This window comes from Chinchilla lanigera, unplaced genomic scaffold (genome assembly GCF_000276665.1).
Source record: "Chinchilla lanigera isolate Chin_1 unplaced genomic scaffold, ChiLan1.0 scaffold00030, whole genome shotgun sequence".
In the NCBI taxonomy this organism is placed as follows: Eukaryota; Metazoa; Chordata; class Mammalia; order Rodentia; family Chinchillidae; genus Chinchilla; species Chinchilla lanigera.
The window spans coordinates 21,169,466-21,193,492 of record NW_004955431.1 but is presented as its reverse complement, the minus strand read 5'-3'; the positions used below and the strand labels follow the sequence as shown (position 1 = coordinate 21,193,492).

At 34.0% G+C, this 24,027-nt stretch overlaps 1 protein-coding gene across 6 annotated transcripts in view; it reads right to left on the bottom strand.

The window, feature by feature from the left end:
* The window catches only part of Ccdc172 (coiled-coil domain containing 172), a 94,458-nt gene that overhangs the window by 440 nt on the left and 69,991 nt on the right, over positions 1-24,027 (bottom strand). For 4 of the 6 annotated variants that reach the window (XM_013515753.1, XM_013515755.1, XM_013515754.1 and 1 more), the window contains 4 exons: positions 21,886-21,987; positions 19,816-19,918; positions 12,800-12,887; positions 10,474-11,892 (listed from right to left, as the gene is read on the bottom strand). In XM_013515753.1, the coding sequence (XP_013371207.1) occupies positions 11,827-11,892; positions 12,800-12,887; positions 19,816-19,918; positions 21,886-21,987 (359 nt within the window). In that variant the 3' untranslated portion in view covers positions 10,474-11,826. Of the gene's footprint in view, positions 1-1,102; positions 1,206-10,473; positions 11,893-12,799; positions 12,888-15,919; positions 16,045-19,815; positions 19,919-21,885; positions 21,988-24,027 lie in introns of those variants that run through there. The other 2 variants (XR_001234579.1, XR_001234580.1) reach the window with 2 other exon arrangements.

Genomic DNA, 24,027 nt, shown 5'->3' with positions numbered 1-24,027 from the left:
GTAGAATCCAAAGTGGGCCTGGCAGCAGCAGAGTCCACCACAAGTTTGGAGATCTCTTCTCTCCATGGCTGCACGTTCTGGAATGGCATCCACAATGGCACTTCACGACCCATTAATACACAAGCATGCCCTTGTCCCCACGTTATTAACTATACCAGGCCATCTCATTTTCCTGTTTGGACATCTTAATATAGGACTTGTGCTCTAGATATGTTTATCAATTTGCCTTTTTGCCAATGAAGCTCTGATGAGGTACACTTATTTTCTGCTACCAGATTAAAAAAATGTAAAGTAAACATGGCAAGGTCTAGTTGTTCTTGTGGAGGTAACTGTATGCCCCCTTTTTGTTTCTGTAATCATGTCTTTAAAGAAAGGTGTGCATGCTCCACTATGGCTTGGCAATGAGGGTTACAGGGAATACCTGTTAGATGTCTAATATGCCACAGTTGAAAAAAATAAACCTTTGCTGACATGAGGGTCCATTGTTGTTTTTATTATACAAGGGACTCCCATAGTAGCAAAGGCAGATAGATAAACAATGCTGTTAACATGTCCCACCTTTTCACCTGCATGGCAGGTGGCATGAATCATGTGAGAATAAGTATATATAGAAACACAAACAAACTGTAATCATCCAAAGGATGGGATATGAGTAATATCCATTTGCCAAATGCTATAGCTATATGGAAACCTTTGTCTCTTAATTTAGTTTCGTACCAAGAGCACTGTTTAATGAAACCTTGTTGCTTTGCCCACAGACAACTTAGCCTTTTAATGATGAACAATATAAATATGTCACAATAATATGTTTAGCAACATGTATTGATGTATATCTCCCATAAGGCTATGGAAACTACTGGGATCCCATTAGTGAATAAAGACTGGAAGAAAATACTTCTAACCAGTTTCTCTTTTATTCACCAAGGGGACTCCTGTCCAGCAGTCTCCTTAAGCCTAAGGGGTCCCCCATTTAATTTTCTTAAGAAATTTTTTGATGACATATGAGAACCAGACCATAACATTTAACACATTGTTCTTGACCAAAGAGATTCTCAAGTTATTGTACGCAGACAACAATATGCATTGTATTTGTAAAACAAACCTTGACATCATTTTGATCAGCTGGCCACCTGAATGGAAGCATATCCTTAACTCTAATGACGTCTATAAGCCAATTTAAGCTATAGACAAATGTTTTAGAAATCCTAAAAGGCAAAAAGAAGAAAAAAATTGTTCAGCTTAAACAAATTAGCTGTAAGCATGATGACCAGTTACAGATTAGAGAGACAGATGGACAAACACACATGACATTTTTTTTTAAAAGAACAGAGTGCAATTGAATGTATTTGACCAAGTTGAATTATAATAACTTTTATATAAGACTAGTTAAAACTTTCTTTTTTTCTTTTTTTTTTTTTTTTGGTTTTTCTCCGGTACCGGGAACCGAACTCACGACCTTGCACTTGCCAGGCAGGCACTTCGCCACTGAGCTAAATCCCCAGCCCCAAGACTAGTTAAAACTTTCATAGGTCAATTGACAGAAATTTCTTATAAGAATTGGAAAAAAGAACCTTTTACTCAAAATCAGGATTTTCTTCTGTATTTTATCTTAAGAATTTTGGCAACTCTGTGCCCTCTTCTTTCATTTAGCCTCTGGCTCAATCACTTCTATACCTTTTGTCATCTACTCAGACCTTCTTTTTCTTTCTTCTAAAATTACTTGTGGGATCCCCCTCTGTAAGGACTAATGTAGCTTGGGCCAGCACTGAACTTTCATAGGAGTTGGTCCCTCTAGTCAAGAGTTGTCTTGACAAGATTTTAAATAATTTCTAAGACATTTTGTGGCCCTGACCACCAGGGACTGTTTGAAGTCATTATTTGTGTGTGTGGTACCAGAAATTGAACTCAGGACCCTGTACTTGCCAGGCAGGAACTTGTGCTGCTGAGCTACATCCCCGGCCCTATTTGCATTCTTAAAAGCCAAATGAAGCATGGTAATCTTGGCCACTGGTGAATGAGGAATCTATCTGTGGACTGCCTCCTGCAATCTAGCAAGGAATTGAACATAAGGCTCTTGTGATCCCTGTAAGATATCCAGAAAAGACTGAACTAGAGTACCCTCTTCAGAAACCATATCCTATGCTTATTTTATCATCAACTGTATCTCTTGATAGGCTTCATTAGGATAACTCATAACTGTTGTACGATATCCCCATAAGGCCCTGTTCCCAGCAGCATATCCCCCAGTGATTCCTCGTCTTTCTGCTGCCCTATTTCTGCCTACCTATTCCACTGCAAGTTCTTATGGCTGCACAATGAAATGGAGATACCGTCCTGCTGATAGACAGGAATGGGCAAGACATTTAATATCTTGTGGGATCATATGCAAAGCTCCCCAAATGGACTCCAACAGCCCCAGTGTAAGTGGTCCCTGTACTCCATTATTCATTACACTCTGTTTTAACTCTTTCAAAACCTTATAGTCCCTCCCATGATTTTCATGTATCACTTGTTGGGGATTTAGGGGAATCTGTTTAATCATAATAGGAAAACAACAGGACCAAGTGGGGCCACCAGCCATTGTACTTTTCCAGATAAGTTGCTGATACTTAACAAGGATAGCCTGCACTAGTCTCTAAAAATACAGGTGTGGGCCAAGAAAGAAATTACTACAATATGTTTGGAGGAACTTCAGAAATTAAAAGTAGAGAATTTAACGGAGGAAGGAGAAGATGAAAGGGAAGTAGAAAAATACTAACAATTAGGATTATAGGACAGTTTCCTGGTGGTGGGGGAATTGCTCAACTTTGCTACATTTTTTTAGTTTGTTATAGGCAAAAGTCATACAAAGTAAAATACCAAATTTTTTACTCAATTTAAAAGTACTTACTCAGAAAATGTGCTGTACAATTTAGAAAGACAGTTTAACTTATTTTAACTAATACAAATATTTCTTTGATGTGGGAGGCATAGTAACGCCTCTCTTAAAAGATATACACATCCTAATCTCCAAAACCTATGAATATGTTACACACACTGGTAAGGAGGAATTAAACTGCAGATGGAATCACTATTGCTTCATAGCTGATCTTGAGATGGGGAAATTATTCTGGATGACTTAATGGGTTCAATAACAAAAAAAGAAGAAAAAGAGGGAGGCATAAGAAAAAGACCCAGAGAGAACCAAGAGCCAAACAGCTAACAGGTTAGGAAGGTGGAGCTAGCAGGAAAAGAACAGAACAGATTCTCCTGACAGCCTCTAGAAGGAAAGTTTCCCTCATGGCACCCTGTTGTTAGGCCAGTGATAACCACATATTTCTAACCTCTAGAACTGTAAGGTAATAAATGTGTATTGTTTTAAATCACTGAGATTGTGCTAATTTATCTCAGCAGCAATAGAAAATTAATGTAATTGACTTTGGTATAATATATGTAAACTCACAATCTGTTATGGTTTGTGTCTAGATGTCCCCCCAAAGTTTATGCAGTCATAGGGTTTTTCCGGATGTTGCTGAATTGAGAGTGTGTGATTGATTCATGGTCCAGTGCTGGGATTAAAGGTGTGAGTGCTACACTCTCCTTAGGTGGGTAGCCTGCATACAATATAAGGAACAGAAAGAGGCTTGTCCTCTCTCTCCCCTACTTGTTTTTGTTGATTTCCACCACCATGAACTGTTGCCCCTCTGCCATGTGCCATCCTGCCTTGGAGCCAGCTGATTATGGAAACCTCCACAAACTGTGAGTTAAATAAACCTTTCCCCCTTTAACTTTGGGTGTAAGGTATTTTATCTCAGCAGTGAGAAAAGTAACTAAGACACAATCTTATCTTACTAAAGCAAGGTAATAGACTGTCAAATATTCAAGTAAAATTAAAACATTTTTTCCCACATATCAAAAGCCGACTCTGTTGTCTATTTCCAAAAGCATATTCATTCCTAGGTAACCTAATTAGCAAGATTTGCTGAAATTAGAACTGAATTAAATATGGATATAACCCACTTGGCAGCGTTATATTAGTCAAGTCAGTTTCTTTCTCCACTTGCATAGTGGAGTTAAACAAGGAATTCTTTCCTAAGAAGGATTTCTTCCACTGATCTTTATATATAAGTTGCCTAATTATGGTAGTTTGGCATAAGCTGTTCCTTGTAGATACTTCTCCCACTCATGTAAAAATGCTTCCATACAAGTGATTATTTCCCTTTTCATACTATTAAGGTGCTACTGTGATGACAAATAACAATTGATGCTACTGAGTGAAAATTCTCGAAGGGAAATCACCTGAAAAAGTACTTGTGAATTGAAAAAAGAGGCAAACCTCTACCATTTAAAACAATGTTAATTACATTATTTAAATATCAGAATGCATGTCATTTTCTCAAGGTCAGGAAAAATAATTAGGGCCTAGGAAATATGGACAATCTATTCAATCTATTAAGTATATGAGATATGTTATTCATATTCATGAAGTCTTTCACATTTAGTGGGTATCTGCAAAGCACTCAGGGGTATGCATTCGACAACCACACATAAATAGATGAAAATTCTTGCCTTCTAAGAATTTGCACTCCAGAGGGGGCTGGATAATACAAAATCTAGAAAAACTTCTGTGGGACAAAGAGAGCTCGTTCAGTTTTCCTGGAGGTAATGGGAGACACTTGGCAGAAAAGGGAGTAAGAGTGTAAAATAGAAAAAGAATGGCTATTTCCATTCCAATTATTCCCACACCTGATGGGGACGAGTAAGCACTGGCCTCCCTTCTGGAAGAGAGTTTAAACATTCTTGGTACTGAGCAAACTGCACTATCTATTAAAGAAATAACTCTCCTTACTGCATTCTGAAACTCAAACAAGTTGGTTCCTAGTCATCTTGAATTAGGAAATACAGCCTTTGTTAGAGGTATTGAATTCAACAAGTCCTGGGTTTAAATCTACTTTGAAACTGACAATGTACATATATTGACAATTTAATGTGGCTGGAATGCTCTTTATTTATAAAACCATCGTCAATATAATCTTCTAGGTTAATAATAAATATCAGAGGTAAAGCAATACCATAATAGGTTAAGGATGGAATTCTGAACTTGAACACTTTATTTTTAAAATAAAGTTTTAAAGGAAATAAATATATGATGGTAAAGCTGATTTTCAGACCACTATCAAAGAACTCAAATAGTGTAACTTCTTATGATTTGATGGATCAACAGTTCACGAATGAATCCTTGAAAACTAAATATAAACATTAAAAGCATGACGTCTATTAACTTTTTGTTGTTCAAAAATAAAGCGAATGTAATAATTAAACTAACTAGACTCTTTTAAGGTTAGCAAAAATGGAAACTACTCTAATATTACCTAAAATTTACTTTTAGATCACAGATTATATTGTCCCTAAGGTACATGTGATACTAATTTAAAATTAATATCAAATACATATTTTATATATGAAAAATTGAAAATCATATAGAAATTAAAGTTTTATATTTACATAAAGACATAGGAAGGAAAAAAAAGGAAGAGAGGGAGGACAGGAAAGGAGGAGTGGAAGGAAGACAGGATCACTCTTTTATAAGGACATGTCATACCCAAATATGAACATAAAAAATTCTCTCCTTTTGCGGAATCACCCTGTTCAATGCGGTACCAGCGAATTCCAGCAGATGGCACTCGTATTTTTGAAAATACAGTTTTGAAAAACATCAGGATTGCTTAAACTGTGCACCATTTCAGATCAGAAAGACTGAATAAAACCACAGAAGCAAACAGATTTCAAAATTTTCTATTGCCATGGAGAACTAATGCTTTTAAGGTACTCTAACGCACATTCATAGCCTGCAAGCAGCTCACAATTTTCACTCTCCAGTCTACCGGCTGGTAGAAAGTAAGCATTCACAATCATTACATGCCAATCAATAGCTTGATAATAGAGAGCTATAAGTGACTGTTGAGAGACCAACAAACTTTCCATGATGGACTATATTAGCATTATTTTCTTCTAGTTTGTATTCAATACTTTTATCTGTTGTTTTACATAGATAGTTTTGCAAAGATTATCACTACCAGTTTTTCGCCGAGGTAAGCAGCGATTCAGAAAGAGTAAGAAATGAGGAAAAAGTAATTCAACCAGGAAAGACAAGCTGAACAAAGGAATCTAGTTTCTTTAAAGAACTGATACTTTATACTTAACTCCTTGATTAATATATATGGGCTAAAGAACAATCCAAACCATATTTCAACACACATTTATACGCCAGGCAGACACTGTTCTAGTGCTAAGAGAAAGCATGTAAGACAATCTCCCAAATCTCATGGAAATTATTTTAGTCATAGTTAAAAGAAAAAAGAAAGACACCACAAATTATAGAAAGCATGAAGAGAAACTAAGGTGCATGGTGTGACTGTGTTGAATTTGCTATTTCAGGGAAAGAGCTTCTTTGAGCTGACTCTTGACTGACATTAAGCAGGCAGCTATGCACAGACCAGAAGGAGCACTCCAGGTGGGCGGAGCACAGCCTGTGAAATGCCGCTAACAGTACAGCAAATTAGGTGAATTCAGGGAGCAAAAAGAAGTCCCATTTGGCTGCAGAGAAATGTGCAAGAGAGAGAGTGATCTAATGTGAGTTCTGAGAGGTATACAAAGCCAGACGGATAGACGAATGAATGAAATAAGAGATAGGAAGAACAAAAGGGGAAAAGAAAGAAATGAGCAAGAGTGTTAAATTCAGCTTTAAGATTCTTTACACATTGTTGATCTTTCTGGAAGTTTTCTATTAGCCCATATCCCTGCTTTAGCAGATACTAAAGAAGGAATATAATTGTTATTTGACATTTTCAGAAACTGCCAAATGTCAGTTATATTTCTTGTATTTTACTCCTAGGGGATTGAATCCTTTTCTATATTGAGAGAGTTTCACTAAGTTGTCCAGGCAAGACTCAAACCTGGCAACCCTCTTGCCTCAGCCTCTCTCAGAGCAGGGATTACAGGCATACACCATCGCACTCAGCTCTGCTATCGTCTCAAATATCAATGACCATAAATGACTACTAGAAAAGAATACCTAGAACATGAATTTTCAATAACATTTGATTTGAATCTGTTTTGTACTGAGTTACCCCTTCTCCTGGAGTGTAGGAAGATATTTTTATTTAAATAATTGTTCACATTTGCTGATTCTGATTAATCAATGTTTTCTGGGACCAAAGATATGATTTAATGATTCCAATAATTTTCAAATTTCTCTTATCTTCTAATGCTGACTTATATAAATTCTATAACAAGCAAATTTTCGATGCAAAGTATTTTTAAGGTATGTTAGAACTGAAGTGCAAGCAATGAAATTGAAAGAGGCTCACTGCTCTGTGACCTTGCACAAACCAAATCATGCATCACCATCTCAGTTTTTCCTATAAAAGGTGAGATACATGCTTGATATCCTGCTACAATCTCCATGGAGTTTTTATTTTATCAGATAAAAACATTTGAAAAATAAAACCTTGGTATTTTACAAATTTTGACTGGCACTAGATGGTAGAGCTGACATTACACTAGTCCTGTGAATACCCCCGGGTCGTCCATATCCACTCAGGACTGCTTCTAACATCCACAGAAACTACTTCAACAATCACACTCCTTAATGGTGGTTTGATACTACAGTTACTTTCAGTAGTCACAAAGCTATATCCAGAAGTATTCATTAGTAACTGCATTTGCATCTATTAAACATAGATTAAGAGGGTGTTATTTTAACAAAATTTTATTTACCAAGTAATTAGAATTACAATGTATTACAAGTGTGAAAATAATTAACTTCGAATCATTTCAGTAGTGTAGCTCTTCTGATTGTAAGAAAAAAATAATTTTCTTCTCAGCAGGTCTAGTTTGAAACAGCTACTTATGTCAGTCATTATTATTAATTTCCCATTCTACTCTTTATTTTCCTAGACAATAAATTCTGGTGCTATTGATTTTATAAAGTCTATTTATTTATTTGTTTATTTTTGTCTTTTTGAGACAGGGTCTCGCTTTAGGCTGGCCTTGAGCTCACTTTGTAGCCTAGGCTGGTCTTGAACTTGCAGAGATCCTCCTGCTTCAGCTTCCTGAGTGCTGGGATTACAGGCGAGCGCCACCACGCCTCAGTATAAAGACCTTTTAAAGATAAATTGGCTATATACCAAGGACAGTTGTTTAAGTAAGCATTCAACTCTGATAGTTTTAGTCTTGATACTTTTCATAGCTAAGCTGGGACGGAACTTCACCATCAGTAGTGGCTTTCTGTGTTGCTTTTTCCTCCAGTAAAAGTAAGTTATATTCTTACAACACACAATACTCTGAACACTTGCCTCTATAACGATAAATAAAACGTTTCTGATTCTACCTTACACAGCAGGGGCAAGTTCTTACATCATGTCCTTCACATATTATTAGTTAACACTGTCTCAATGCTATCTTTTGTCATGCTCGTAAATGAATTGAAGACATAAAGCTTCTTCACTGCTATTCTGAGTTGACTACTAGACAAAAGAACATATTTAGCTACCTTGAAAATACAATGGTTAGCTAGCACAAATGCAACTAACTATACATTCCCATCTCAAGTATTTCAAAGGTAATTTCATCCTTCCTATTCCTTCCACACATGCACACATTATCTTAAGATAAAAGGGGCACAAAATTCAAGACTTAATCTCTGCTTCAGGCTAATGACAGAAATATTTTTCATTTTTAGTTCACATCCTGAAAGAAATTCCCTTGGCAGAAAATGTTCTGAACTAGACTCTAAGAGGCAAATGTATTTGGTTCACTTAAGCTTTCCAGGATGACAAAGGAGAGAAGACGGGTCAACAACAAGGAACTTCAGTTAAAACAGATCAGCTTCAAATGTTAAAATACTTTTTAATATATTGAACAACTTCAAGTTTCAAACTATATATATCTGAAAGACAGAACACCTTACCCTAGCACACCCAGGATTGAAATTGTCTCATATTTATTTCTAATCGTGTCACTGAACTGCTACTGTTTTCTGGACTGCAAAGAAATGATTTATTCATCATAGTGTGACACAGCTATGTATGATTGATTGGTATGAAATAGAAAGGGACTTTGTCTTCCGCGACACTTAGAACAGGGCCTGACCAGTGTACGCTATCTTCCTAGCAGCTGAGTTACTGATTGCCCATCTGGTAGGGTTCAATAGATTTTTCACAACATAATTCACAGCATAATTACCACTCTATAATATGTTATCAATGCCAACTGACTCTTTTCTAAACTCGAATTTATTATAACACAATGACTTCAAACTTATGTTAAACTTTCTGAATCTCACCACGGTTATTCAAGTTCTAAGAAAAAAATAGGCAGCAAGGAAGAGTTCTGTTCAATGTTTGTTTCTTTTATGGAAGAAAACAGTACTACTGACAAAACAATGCTACCATAGAAATCTTCCCAACATGCAGATCTTAAAGCTTCCCTTTTTCTTTGTCTTTTCCTCCCATTTCAGGAAGAAAGAAATTTTTAGTCCAGTGGTCATGTTCCACATCCTATAGTTTTGTTGCTGTTTTTCTCCTAGCCAAATAGCTCCATTAATCAGCAGGAAAAAAAAAAAAAACAAAAAAAAAAAAACAAGCAGCCAACTATCTATATAATCCAATATTATCCCCAGTGGAGAGCTGAAAATTAGAAAGTTGCTTCTGAAAGAACTTTAGTTTCATTAAAGAACTATGGTGGCATGCCAGGAGTCCCAGAGCAGTATCAGTATTATTTGGGGTTAAATTTCACTTTGGTTATAACTAAGTATGTGATAAATTCAAAGAATTTATTTAAAGAATGTGCATTCATTTAAAAATTGCCTAACTTCCAGAGTCATTAAATTCAGCCCAAAACATATTTTTATCCAGAAAATTGCAGCTGATGTTCCTAAGACTTTTATGACTTACAAATTCTTTTTTGTAAAAATCCTAAAAACAGACTTTATACACTGGTACTCTACATTGATAAAAGTTTGGCTTTATACACTCTGATTTTTATTTCTTGCTGTATTGCTTTTGCTTCAGAGAACTTGTTCCTTTGATTAGATTGATTCAAACAGTCTTAGTTATTTTGATTGGTACTACCTAGATTGTGTTTTGTATTACTCTACGATGAAGTGCTAAAGTAATCATTCATTTGATTATATGGAAATTAACTTAAATCTTGAAATATGCACTTACGGCATTTTGAAATAGCGAAAACACAGAACTCTTGGGTATTCTTTTCATATTAAATTCATATGAATCCTGATCATATTACTGAATATTCCACCTACATATTCTGTATGGCACACATGTGAAAAAACAGTAGTATCCATAATAGTTTACTCTGTATATATATTCCATTGTGTGTGAGTAGTACAGATAGGTGGTGATCTCTAGTTCACATTAATATTTTAGCTACAAAACCTATAATGAAAAAATCATTGACAAGTGAAAATGGCCTTATGTGCAAATTTATTCTGCATGTTAATGAGATACATACAATAATAAGTATTCAGATGACATAGAATGTGGGTAGACAAATAGACTCAAATAAGGGAGAACTAAAGAACAATCTCAACAACCATTTTCCACCCTATATTTGTGTAGAAAATTCACTGCAAGAATTATTTTTTTCTTCTTAGGCAAAAATAATTTATTATTCATTTAAGTACTTAAGAAATAAAAATAAGACTCATTTTGAAAATACAAATTTCTTCAACAGATGGCAATTGCTACACATCCCAAAGGAGAGTTTTAAGTTTGCTTAGTTTTTCAAAAATAAGGATGTAAAACAACATATTCATAACAAGCTGTGGCAAAAGTAGACGCTCTGAAACCAGAACTAAAAGTTCTACCTTAACATCAGTGGATCTAAGACAGCTGTGAACACTTCATATGTGACATTTAACTCATGAAATCCCAGCCACAAAATCAGGGTTCTAACATCAACACCTGATATTTTAAAATACATAGGTGTTGTTCCCTTCCTTTACCTAACCTAACAGAGGGTCTTATTGAACAGGTTTAGTACAATTAGGCGCTAGTGAAAATATACCTTTCTACCTCATGAGGAGTACTAACAGGTGGAAAAAGAAGTGATGTTAAAAATCTGGTGGCAATACTGTTTGATCTAACCACCCGTACAATTTTCAAGTGCAATTTTTCATGCCACTTGCAAAAATGAACCCTGATGCCCATAAGAATAGTACCTCCCCTTGTAGATAATTTGTTTTCACTCTGACCAATACAAGCATTAGGAAGAAAACTGTCAAGAACAAGTTGCTAGAAAACAGCTGCAGATGCCCTAGAATTTAAGTCCAAAGACACACAGAGAAAATGAAGAAAACTGGCTTTCACAGATGAAAGGCCTTAGAGGACCTCTGTTAACAAGTATCTTATGACTAGAGAAGGATTAAAATGAAGTAAGCACATTCACAGGTGAAAATAGTAACAAATAAATGAATCAATAATCTGAGCATTTCTTCCTAAGTGTGTTTGACTAAGCCTGAGGTAAGCTACAATAAGCTATGAAAAGCAGATAAGGAAGAATAGGTCAGCTGAAGAGTCAAGGGAATATACGCCTGGGAAAACAATATCTACTTCTCCTTTCTCTCCATTTAGGAAAAAAAAATTATACCTGACAAAACCTTTAAATTATAGTGAGCAGCAAGACAACAAATTATTATCATGTGTCAATAAACTAATTGTAGATATCAACAACTCTGAATATTCTGAACCTCATGTTTTCCACAAGAATCTGTTGCACTGGGTACCATTCATATGCCCATCACAATTTGACTCTAAGATGCTTTGATCAAGTCTCAGGTGGATCATTAATTTTTGAAAAGTTGATTTTCTGAAGATCTTTCTGTGCCAACGTCTGAAAAATAAACATATAATAAATATTCATAAGCAAAATGAAATATTTTTTGTGGTGCTAAGGCTAGAACCAAGGGCCTTCACATTCTAGGTAAACATGCTACACACTACCATTGAACTACATCTCTAGTGTAAATTAAATTCTTAATAAAGAAATTATATACAATGTATTGAAATTTAGCACAGCAATAATTCAGACATTTCTGAGTTATGTTTAAGGTTTTTACACAAAATATAATTCTAAAAATAACATAATTGGAAAGTTTTTTGAACAAGAAAATGTTTATAGAAAATAAATAAAATGTAATACATTAAACTAAAACTATATTTTAACATGCTTTAAATCTATGGATGTCTTGTATTAAAGTAGAGCATGGAAAATATTGTATTAATTTTATAAACAACCAAAGTAAGCAGTAAAGTAATTTAAAGTGCTCTCACACATTCTGAAAATCAATTTCTAAGGGTTGAATCTACAATTTCTAAGATCATAAAAATCTGTAACAAGAAAGTTTCAGCATCAAATATAATAAAAGTATAATTTATCTCTATCAAAAACCAAAAAGCTTTTAAGCATTATGATACTAAAACTCACTCAGTGCATAAATCCTCTAATAACAGAAGAGTTTTGGTTAAGCAAATGTTGTAAGGTCAGGTTTGAATTTTTTAGAACTTAGTTTGAAATTGTAAATATTCTCTTTGAATATAACTTGCTTTATGTAGCACCTAACTCTCCAGGAACTCAAAACATTTCATGGATTTATATCCTGAGTTTAGTTTTATTCATTGCTGCTTTTTGTTTTTCGCAGAGGAGCAAAGCATTCATTCAAGGATGGAATTTAGTAAGTCTGTCTTTACCAGAAGATAAAGTAATGCTAAACACAGTGAAACAATCAGTGATAGCTCACCATCTCCAAAAATTCTATTTCTGTTTGGAGAGTTTCATAAACACTTTTCAAGTCATCTTCTTTATAAAGTTCTAATTCCTTTTTAAGTCTGTTCCAAGAGAAAATTTCATACTATTAGTTAACAATTAACTTTTGTAATAATTTTTATTACACAGAGAGAGAGGCAGGTCTGTAGCTTCAAAAACCAGAATTTCAAGTTTAAACTAAAAATATTAGAATTTCAATTCTCTATTGTTCCATAAGGATTACATGAAAATTTGAGGGGGAAAATCCCATTAAGAAAATAAATTAAGACAATAAATACCATATATTTAATAATTTTGAGGTAATTCCAGTTTAATGGAAGATATAGTTCTTTCTCTAAAGACTTCTGATTTTGTCTTGGCCACTAACAAGCTAACTAAGCTTGGTTAAATCATTTAGCATCTTGGAATGTCACCTGGATTTTTTTAGCTTAAAAAAAATCTTTGACATTTCTTGCTGTCAAATTAAAAGATAACTTTATAATTTACATACATAATTAAATTATATCCTTAAATTTTAGAGGTAGAATTTAACATTAATCTTTCTTTTCTTCAATTAAATCATCTTTTATATAATTTGAGTTTTAAGAAATTCTTTTATGCTCGTATTTAATGTGGGTAATAGTGAAGAAACCATTTTCCTTTTCTAGCATTGTGACTAGCATTTCTTCCAAAAAGGAAAACTAACTAAAAGCCGTGAGCTGTGACTGGGAAGAAAGAGAACAAGGATCCGAAACTGGGTGGGCAGGTAGGGAGTGTGAAGCAACCCTAAGGGCACATACTATAAGCAACATTGCTCTCACGAACCTCAACAGCTCTTGGGGCTAGTGATAAGGTGAAAAGTACACATCAAACTGGACCTTTGCTGAGCCGTGACCAAAAAAAAAAAACAATAGGGAAAATAAAAAATAATTCATAGGCAGGGTCCTGGTTGAGATCCCCAGAACAGGAAAAAGGAGGAGAAGGAGGAAGAGGAAGAGGCAGGAGGAAGAGGGGGACAGAAAGAGGTAGGAGAAAGGAGGAAGGAAGAGGAGGAGGAAAAGGAAGAGATAAAGGATGTGAAGGAGGAAGAGGAGGAAGAGGAAGAACAGGAGGAGGAGGACATATTAGATAACAGCATTGTGTCAATGTTAAATTTCCTGAGTGTGCTAATTATATTGTAGTGCCCTAGTAGAATATCATCCTCAGGAGATACCCTGGGTGTCCTAAGATATTTAAGGATAAAGTGCAATTAGCTTATCCTAAAATGATGTGCAAAATAAGATAGAAAATAGTTTATCGTTATCTCGAAGTTCAACACGCAGGTCCCCAACACTCTCCAATTCCAACAGACACAGAGAAACTCCTGCACAAGTACACCAGTGCACACACATCAACGGCTGTGATAACAAGAACTTGGAAACATTCCAGGTAGCATCGAAAAAGAAAAAATTGCAGTCTACTCATTTGTCTACAGTCACAAACACGGGTGAATTTTAGAAACAATGTTGAATATAGAACATGTCCCAGACAGTATAATACTACTTTTATTTAATTAACAATAAATACATTAAGTGAAATGACTATTTAGGTTTCCATATATAGAGAGATGGGATTACATAAAATATGTGACATGAATTTAAATAAATGACACAATAAGCAAGAAAATGAATCAAATAAGTCATGTAACACATATGCAAAGATAAGTACAATACTGAAGATTAATTACATCTAGGGTAGGAAAGAAGGAACCATACCTGACCTAAGTTTTTGGTAATATTTTAACTAATCCATAGTTATTCAATTATTTTTATATTTCTAAATTACATATAGTTTACATGTCTTATTTTAAGACCCACTTGGGAAAGAAAACATAGTATTTAAAATATGAATATACAAAGAAATAATGTCCTATATATGTGAAGTTCATTGTGTTCTGAGCTTTTAAGAATTGAATAGTAAACAGGAATCCTAACGGACGACTTAGGTAACAAAGAGAGTAACTTCATTTTGAACATTAGATGTTTATACAAGTATAACAACATTTGTATGAAACATTTTTAAAGAAGCCTAAGTGGAAGGGCAAGTGCTAAGCTACAATGTGCTGTGGCTGATACAGTATTATCTACATAATGCTATTATAATATATGTATGGCTTCATTTTAATGTATTTGATTTTTCAAATGAAGTGGTAGAGCACTTTCTTCCCATTTTTGTCAATATTTGCTTTACTGTAGTTCCAATGGACTACATGTTCTGTAAGATTTTTTTATGCCCATCACAGCTAAGTGGTGACCACTTTCTATTTCAGCTACCTAATAATAAGAATGAAAGATTTAAAATTAAGGAGGACATTCACAGCAAATTATAGCAAGTATTTCTCTATTCAGCGTATGATCAAGCTGTAGAATTTAGGTTTGCATTTAAAGATAGTATTGCTTAAAGAAAGATAAACTCGAGGCTTTTATAGGTAAATGGTCACAACTAGAGACCATACTCATAAGTGAAATAAATCAAACATATATGTGCAAGCACCGCATTGTTTCACTAGTGTAAAACCTGAAGGAGTTAATTTAAACTAGGAGATATGATAGACATTGTGAATTGATAGGAAAGCACTCAAAGGTAAAGGGCAACTGGGATGTGGGAAAAGAGAAGTGAAAGAAGGAGAAAGTTTGTATGTATGTAGATGCAGGATAGTTAACATAGCTGTTTTACTGTCTTGTATTTTTTTGCTGAAAGAAACTGTCAATGAGTCCTTCGTTGAGCATTGCATGTCTATATCTGTTTTCTTGAGAAACCACTTTAAAGATATCAATATGTAATACAACAAGCATTGTTAATTCCCTACCACTTTGTTTGTAACTCCATACCGTCTGTACTGTTCTTTTGCTATTTTGTAAAGTGTTGTCTGTCTGTTAAAAAAATAATAATAATATTGCTATTGCTAGCTTAAAAAAAACTAGATGATAATAGTATGAATATTAATCCATTTGTAGCTGGAAATATAATGGTAAGCTGAAATTATGTTTCACTGCATAGGCTGACTAGCTATGAGACACAAAGTTCTCTCATCTACTACACAATAACTAAGGTAGTTTGCACTGGTTATTGTTACCTTTCTTTGAATCATCAATGACTGAGATGAGTTAACACTGCCAGTTACTTAAGCAAAATTTATGTTCCCTGTACATTAAATCCTTTAATGATTTCCTATAGCACTCCAAAATTGCTTTCAGTTACCTGTCATGAGAGAAAACCCTTAATAACACACACTTCTTAGTTATCAGACTATACACAACTACAATTTAAGTAGAAATAAAGACAAATTTTAGCCAATGTCCTAGTACCTAAACCTAAATGCTATTAAAATTTAGGTACATTTAATTGCAGTCTTTAGTTTCTACGTAACAGCAATCATACAATTTTAACCTCTTAGGTTTTTTTTTGTTTGCTTAATGCTATTATACATTATACGTAGTAAACTATGTATGCCAATTTATACTATTTAAGATAAACACATAGTAGTCCAAGCGGCTACATCATAGTTAACTTACTCTTTTGTGGTAGAGCATTTCAAATATTCTATTTTTTAACTATAAATAGCATTATTATTAACATTCTCTGTACTTAAAGCTTCTGCACTTAGAATGGTTTTCCTTAGGATAGAGCTCAGTAAGTGGAATTATTATATGTATGTAATCTTAATTTCATTTCAAATGTTGAATTTGCAGTGTATGCTGATAATGATGTCTGAGTCACCTCTGTATCACTACTTTGCCAATTTTGAGTATGTCCACTTAATAATGCATTTGAAAATTTGATAGAAAGACATAATATTGAGTTGTTTGCCTTTTATTGATAAGCAGTACACCTGAATGAACTTGTTTTATTTATCTCAATATTCTTAATAATTAATGTAGTACAGTGAATAGTAGAAAGGAGTTGTTTAACATATTTCTTGGATGAATGCATGAATGGAAAACTATCATTTAATAAACTGTTATCTATTGCTTGTCATAGTACCAAAAATACTATTTTGCCCAGTTTTCCATTTCCTGTTGACATTCCTGACAAAGAATTTTAAATTTTGTACGTTAAACCTTACATATTATTCATGTCCATTTTGGTTTCTTTAATTACATTTGAAGTTTCGTAAGTAGTTCTTCTACTTTCCAGTAGTTTTTTTCATGGCTTGATTTTCTTAATACTATTTCTCTAAATTAATTCATGCAAATATTATTTCAGTATACCATTTAAATACAAGACTACTTTTCTAAAGTGATGTAGAAAGTCCCATTTGATATATAATTTACCTCTTAAAGTGGCAGTGAAAGTCAAATATGTGAAGGCAGAATTATCAATTTTTTAATTTATGCTTTCTCTTAGTCCAGACATGTAAGAACCTTAACAGCTGTGTAGGTTTGACTCAGTCATAAACTGAGAAGCAGCTGGAAAGTAAGGAATCTCACCAGCTATTCCTTACTCCAAATTGTGGGTTGGTTGGATTGGGAATCCCTTTTTGGCACATATATTTTGTCATCTTCCCCAATCCCGCACCAAAATGGATTTGCTTATAGAGATAAACACAAAAAATGAAAAAAATCTAAACCTATATGATATTATCAGAGACCAATTAATTTAGAAAGTTATCACTATAATGTTATGTATTGCTTGTATAATATTCAAAATGGTTTCAAAACTTAGGAGACAGATGGGTACATTTGTATCAGAATATGGCTTTCAAAATAATCTATTGAATCTACTATCAAAATTTTCCCCAAGTTCTAACAACTATAATATATGCCAAGAATTAACAAAACAGGGAATGTCTATCAGCTTGAAGGCTACATAATCAATGCCGTAGAGACACTTCTGTTAGTGAATAAATGACGAAGTTTAATAAGAAAAGATGCAGAGTCCACAGAAACAATCCACAGAATACATAGCCATATTTTATGTGTTCAAAAAAGATAATATGGGTTGGGTACAAATATAATTATTTGACTAGTATTTTGCAGAAACTTTAGAACTGAGATTTTATTACATTTCTGTACTTTTGAGTTAGTCTTGTTGAAAATGAAGAGCAAAGCAAATGCAGACTATTATCTAAGTATAGTCTGAATAACAATTCCCACTACTTTATTAAATAATGCTTATTCTAAATAATCTTACAGAAAAACTCCTGCAAGTAGTTAAGAACACACTTACAGAAATGTGTCTAAGTATGAATATTTAGAAACTGCATTTGAAACAATTCATGGGAAAAAAGTAGATAAATATGAACTTCCATACAATGACATTAAAAGGAGTAAAATTCACTAGTATAAACTACTGTAGAAAATGTCTATTTTGCTAAGGAATAAAGTATACTATGCAATAGTAAGTGTGAGCACACAATTTCATTTTTTGCTGAACACCCAAGAATATATTTGGTCCACATACACACATAAAGAAAAATAAACTCTGGCAAGTACATACCAAACCTTTAACAATGGTCATTCCTGATGCATCAGAATAAGGTGATGAGAAGACAGACAGATTTTGTATATTTTGATAGTGTTTGAAGATTTTGCTCAATATAGCCTACTCTCACAATTTAAAAATAAGTATGTGTGTATATACATGCTTAGTAAAAGGAAAAAAGCATACCTATGTAAATATGTAACAGTGTACTTTTTTGAGAGGTTGAGAGTATTTCAGCACTATGTGTTTATGCCTTTTATAAATCTAAGGATCACCAATATGACCTCGGTGACCAATTTAACTGGATACTTTTTCACTGAAGAGGCAACAGCACTGCTACCATAAATGCATTTAGTCTCTCAGTGGCAGATGCATATTAGTTTTTGTGCAGTTTCTATTGCAAACATGATCTTCACAAAAACTACACAAACTACACCATCTTTTAAGTGCTCAGAATGATTGGATTAGATACATGGATTGATGTTTCTATTCAATTTCTTCTGTCATCATTTGTGAAGTAAAAAGCACTCCCTAGCAGACTTTCTGTGTTTAATTTTAATTCAGGGAAAACTTTTATGACTGAGTGATAAACCCACAAAACTGGAGTTCATATTTGAAGCCTTCACACTACTAAGTGTAACGATACCAGTGTGCATTCCCGTTTTTAAAAGTGTAAAGAAATCAACGAGCAGATGCCATTACAGAAATGCATTCTGCATTATACACAGCACTCAAGAGATTGATATTTTATGCTTATGAAACTTAACATAAAATTCAATTGCAAATATTTCCTCCCTATCTACCAAAATTACAGCCTGAGGCAATACACTGCTAATATGAAGCATTTGTTCAGGTCTAGTGGACATTTTTTCCTATATGATTTATATGAAAGACTTCATTTACCTCTTCATAGATTCAGTAATGAGATTTCTTCTCTTATATTACACCTGGAGAGTGTAGGAATTTCTATAAAATTTAGAATCTAGTAAACATAACCGTGAATTCTCAAGAAAAAAGAACCAAGTTTAAAAACTTGAGGTATTCTCTCCTTGTGTTTATGAGTATATCATTTCAAACATCTGCCATTATTCCATTATCCAAATATATAAAAAACATCTAAATATACCACATGGAAAACTCATTTGCATTTCTTAGCAGAAAAACCAGAGTGACAATTTCAAGTAAAACATATTGTGATTTTTTTTCCCTAGAATCTAGAAACATTAAATGTAATTTCAACTGTGTCCTCCTAAAAGTTAGGAATAATAGAACTGGCTTAGTTACTAGAATACAAGTAAAAATCCACAGGATATAAGAAAAGATAAAATTAATTTCACTATCATAAATCTCATGTATCATGAACTCACATGTAGCACTTGCTAGCCAGTGAGATCCTTGCTCAGTTACAAGTTTTAGAATACATGCAGAGAAAATAATGTCATTATCTGGGACTTTACAAAAGCATATATGCACTTCTCTTTATGCTGAAATCTATCTAGCTTTAAAAATTATCACCATTAATATGTAATTAAAATAAACAATTCTCACCTTAAGCATTCAGCATCATTTTGAGGTTTTTCACTGATTTTTATTTTTTCTGACTCTAGGTATTTGGTAGTACAAACTGCTTCTTTTTCTTCATCCTTAAGAACTAAAATATAAATTCTGATATTTAAAAAAAATTAAACCTAAAGGTTATTTTTATTCACTCATCTACAAAATACTGTTTGTTGGTGCTCCATATTAAATACATATCATAGGGAATTTGTATCTGTATATATCTTATCCCTTTTTCCCCAGTTCCTGCCCCTCCCTTCAATGCTTCTTCCCCTCATTTACAAAGCTTTGTTTCCACTTTATCCTTCTTTCATTAGTTTTTCTTTGCTCTTTCTTTCTCTCTTCTCCTTCCCTGGTTCCTCTTTCCTTTTGAACATTTCACAGTATCTGTTATACATTTTGGTCCCTATTTACTCTTTCAGTTTCTCACACCAGGGAGACAGTGCAATATTTACATTGTGTGCTATTTATTTCACTTAAGAGTATGGTCTCAAGGTGCATTTACCTAGAAATTTACCTAGAAATGTCTTTAGTTTGTCCTTCTTCATGGCTGAGTAATACTCCATTGTATAAAAAAAACCACATCTTTTTTATTCATTCTTCAGTTGATGGACATTTGGGCACTGTTTCCAAGATTTAGCTATTACAAATTGTGCTGCTATAAACATGGGTGCACATATATTGCTATGGTATGATGTTTTTAATTCTTCTTGGAAGATACCTAGCAGGAGAATAGCTGGGTAAAATGGGACCACCTAGACTCTGCTCTGGTGGCCACAAAAGACAGTCTTTGCCCTAAATACAAAGGACTGGAGGAGTCCCACTGGTCCGCGACCAGTTTAGCGGCCTTGGCCCAGAGACACAACCAGGCAAGCAGTCCTGGTGTGCAGCAGGACAAAGGCACTCCCCCCATCCAATGACCAGTGTGTGAGAGGAGTCATTGGTGTGGAACAGAGGAAGCTGTGCAAGACCCAGAAGGAGCCACTGTACACAGGTTTGGGAGCAATCTCAGGCTTTCCCTACGTGAGGGCACCACAACACCTGGGAGACTGCCTAGAGACAATCACAGTAAGGAGAAGTGGACATCCAGAACACTATCAGCTTAAGGCCAGTCCCAGCCCCCACATCGAGAGGCCAAGCTCAGCCCCAAACCCAGCACAAATCCTACTGCAAACTTCGCAGGATTCCATGGCACTTTCTGGGATGGAACTTGGCCTCTATCACCATGGACACCAGAGGAATTTTATTATTTTTCTTTGTTTGTTTGTTTGACTGGTTTTCCCTTTTCTATCTGGTTGGATTTTTGTTTGTTCTCTTTTTTCAATATTTAGGTTTCTTATCTTTCTTTTTGTTTTCTTCTATCCATCTTCTTTCTCTCTTTCCTCAGCTCTCCCTCTTGATTTTATAATATTTTAACATGAGTAAACATTGTTTCTTCTTTTTCTGGTTTGCTTCAATATTCTTTAGCTTTCTCTTTCATTCTTTCTCTATTGTGTTCTTCTCCAATTTCCCAAAACTTGGGTGATCACCCTTTGTCCTCTGGGCTTCTTCGACTGTATTTGTCCTCATTCAGCTACCTGTTTTGTCCCTTATCTCTTTTAAATCCCCCCCAACAGGGTAAAATCACTCCACTAAAGGGAAACTCATTGCATACAAGTTCCTGGCATATGTTGGATTTTGTTATATAATGGTAGAACTTGCTCTTATGGTTGAAGGTTTCAAATTAATACTTACCACAGTTTGTCAGTAGTTAGACTGTGCTTCATGCTATTGTTATTGCTAATTGTACTGTGTAAACCAGGATGTCATACCTGTTGTGATCGATTTTTCTACTTTAATATCATTATTATAGGAATGAAAAAAGATCTTCACAAAATTTGTGACAAAAGGAAAACCACCTTTAACACTGATTTAATTAGTCTTGTACCTATTTCTTTTTTATATCAATACTGGTACTATATACAAATAGGTAAATACATTTTATAAGATTATTTAATCATTTCATTTGTTAGTAAATGTACCTATTTTTTAGCAAAATAAGCTAAGTCATGAAAGTAATACCTTTAAGTTTTCTTTGGAGAGTAAGTAATTCTTCTGTCAATTCACTCTTTTGTTTTTGAAGTTCATTTAATTGACCGCTGTCCTCTTCCATTGACTTTATTTCTATAAAAAATTACAATAACATCAAAAATTACTAAGAATAATTTAATCAAATAAGTGAAATCTCTATTATAATATAAAATATTGAGGAGAAAAATTGGAGATACAACTAAACAAAGATAATCACATGTTTCTGAATCAGAAAAATTGGTATTAGTAAAATGGCCATACCACCCAAACCAATATATAAGATTTAATGCAGTCACCATCAAAATTTCAATGGCATTCTTCATAGAAACAGAAAATAAGTATCAACTATCCAGCTGATTAATTAGTGCACACAATTCAGCACATGTTAGTATATTACAAATTTCTGCATCTAGTAACTTTAATTTGGGACACTCATCATTCCAAAAAGAAATTCCATTTCTGTTAGCAGTCGGTGCTAGTTTTCTCCAAATCTACCAGCCCTACATAACTACCAATCTACTTTATTTCTTTATGGATTTGGTGATTCTATACATTTATAAAAATGGAATCATACGTTATGTAGCCTTTCATTTCTGGCCTCTTTTACTTAGCATGATTTCAAGGACCATCCATGTTGTAGCACATGTCAGTGTTTTATTATATTTTATGCCTCAATGAAATTCCATTTTATATTTATAGCATATTTTGTACTTGCATTCATCAAATGATATTTTGAGCCATTTACATTTTGTCTGCTATGAATAATGCTACCACGAACATTCAGGTACCAATTCTTATGTGTACTTTTGTCTTCAATTATCTTAAATTGCTAGGAGTGAAATTGCTAAGTCATATAAAAACTCTAGGTTTCTTTATTTTTTTAATTTTATTTTTAGAGATAAAAGATCCAAAACATATTAACAAGCACACAGACATGAAAAAGCAACATAAAAACAATATAAACAATACAGAATTTCAGACAAGATGAAAAAAATTAACAATGGTTGTTGCATTACATACAGCTATCTTCATATTGGCTACTCAGATAAACAAATACAGACATGCAAGAATGATCAAACTATTAAATATCAACTGTACCTTTCAAGAAAACAATAGAAATTAATAGTACAATTATCCTGGCCATCTTGTGTGTGTGTGTATATATATTTTTTTCCCTTTCTTCTTTATTCTCTTCTTTCCCTCATCCCAGTTCTTCCCTTTTGAGCAGTTTCTTTCCTTTCTCACTATCAATTGTGCCTTTTAGATTTCATTTACTCCTTCAGGTTCTTATACTAGGGAAATAATACAATGTTTACATATGTGAGACATTTATTTCACTTATGAGTATGGTCGCTAGCAGCAATCTAGGTTTATTTTTTGTATGTGTGATACTCAGAATTGAGCTCAGAGTCTCTGCACTGAGATACATCCTCAGTCCTTTTTAATTTTTATTTTGAGACAGCTGTTGCCCACGGTGTCCTTGAATTTAACAATCCTCCAGCCCCACCTTCCAGAATGTTAGGATTACAAGCATGACTTCTGAGAAACAAATCATATTCCAAAGCAGTTGTTTTTTTGCATTCCTACATGCAATTCATGGCATTTCCAATCTCTTTGTAATCTCACCACACTATCACTGCCTACCCCTAAGATAGCTACATCACTGTGGTTTTTATTTGCACTTCCCTGATGACAAAGTGTTCAGCATTTTCTTCAAGTAGACATTTGTCTATCTTTTTTGAATAAATGATATTAAAATCCTTAGATCATTTTAAGAGGGCTGTCTTTTTATTGTTATATTGTAAGATTTATATTCTAGATCTAAGTCCCTGATCAGATATATTACTTGAAAATATTGTTTTCTATTTTTGTGGTTGTCTTTACCATCTGGATAGTTCCTTAAACACAAGAGTTCTTAATTTTCTTTTTTTTTTTTTTCTTGGTTTTTCTCCGGTACCGGGAACCGAACTCACGACCTTGCGCTTGCCAGGCAGGCGCTTTTTGCCGCTGAGCTAAATCCCCAGCCCCAGTGTCTCCTCTTTATTACCTTAATGTCTGCTGTAGAGGATCTATAACTATGTCTCCGCATTTGTTTCTGGTACTAATAATTTGTGTTTTCTTTCTTTTTCTTTT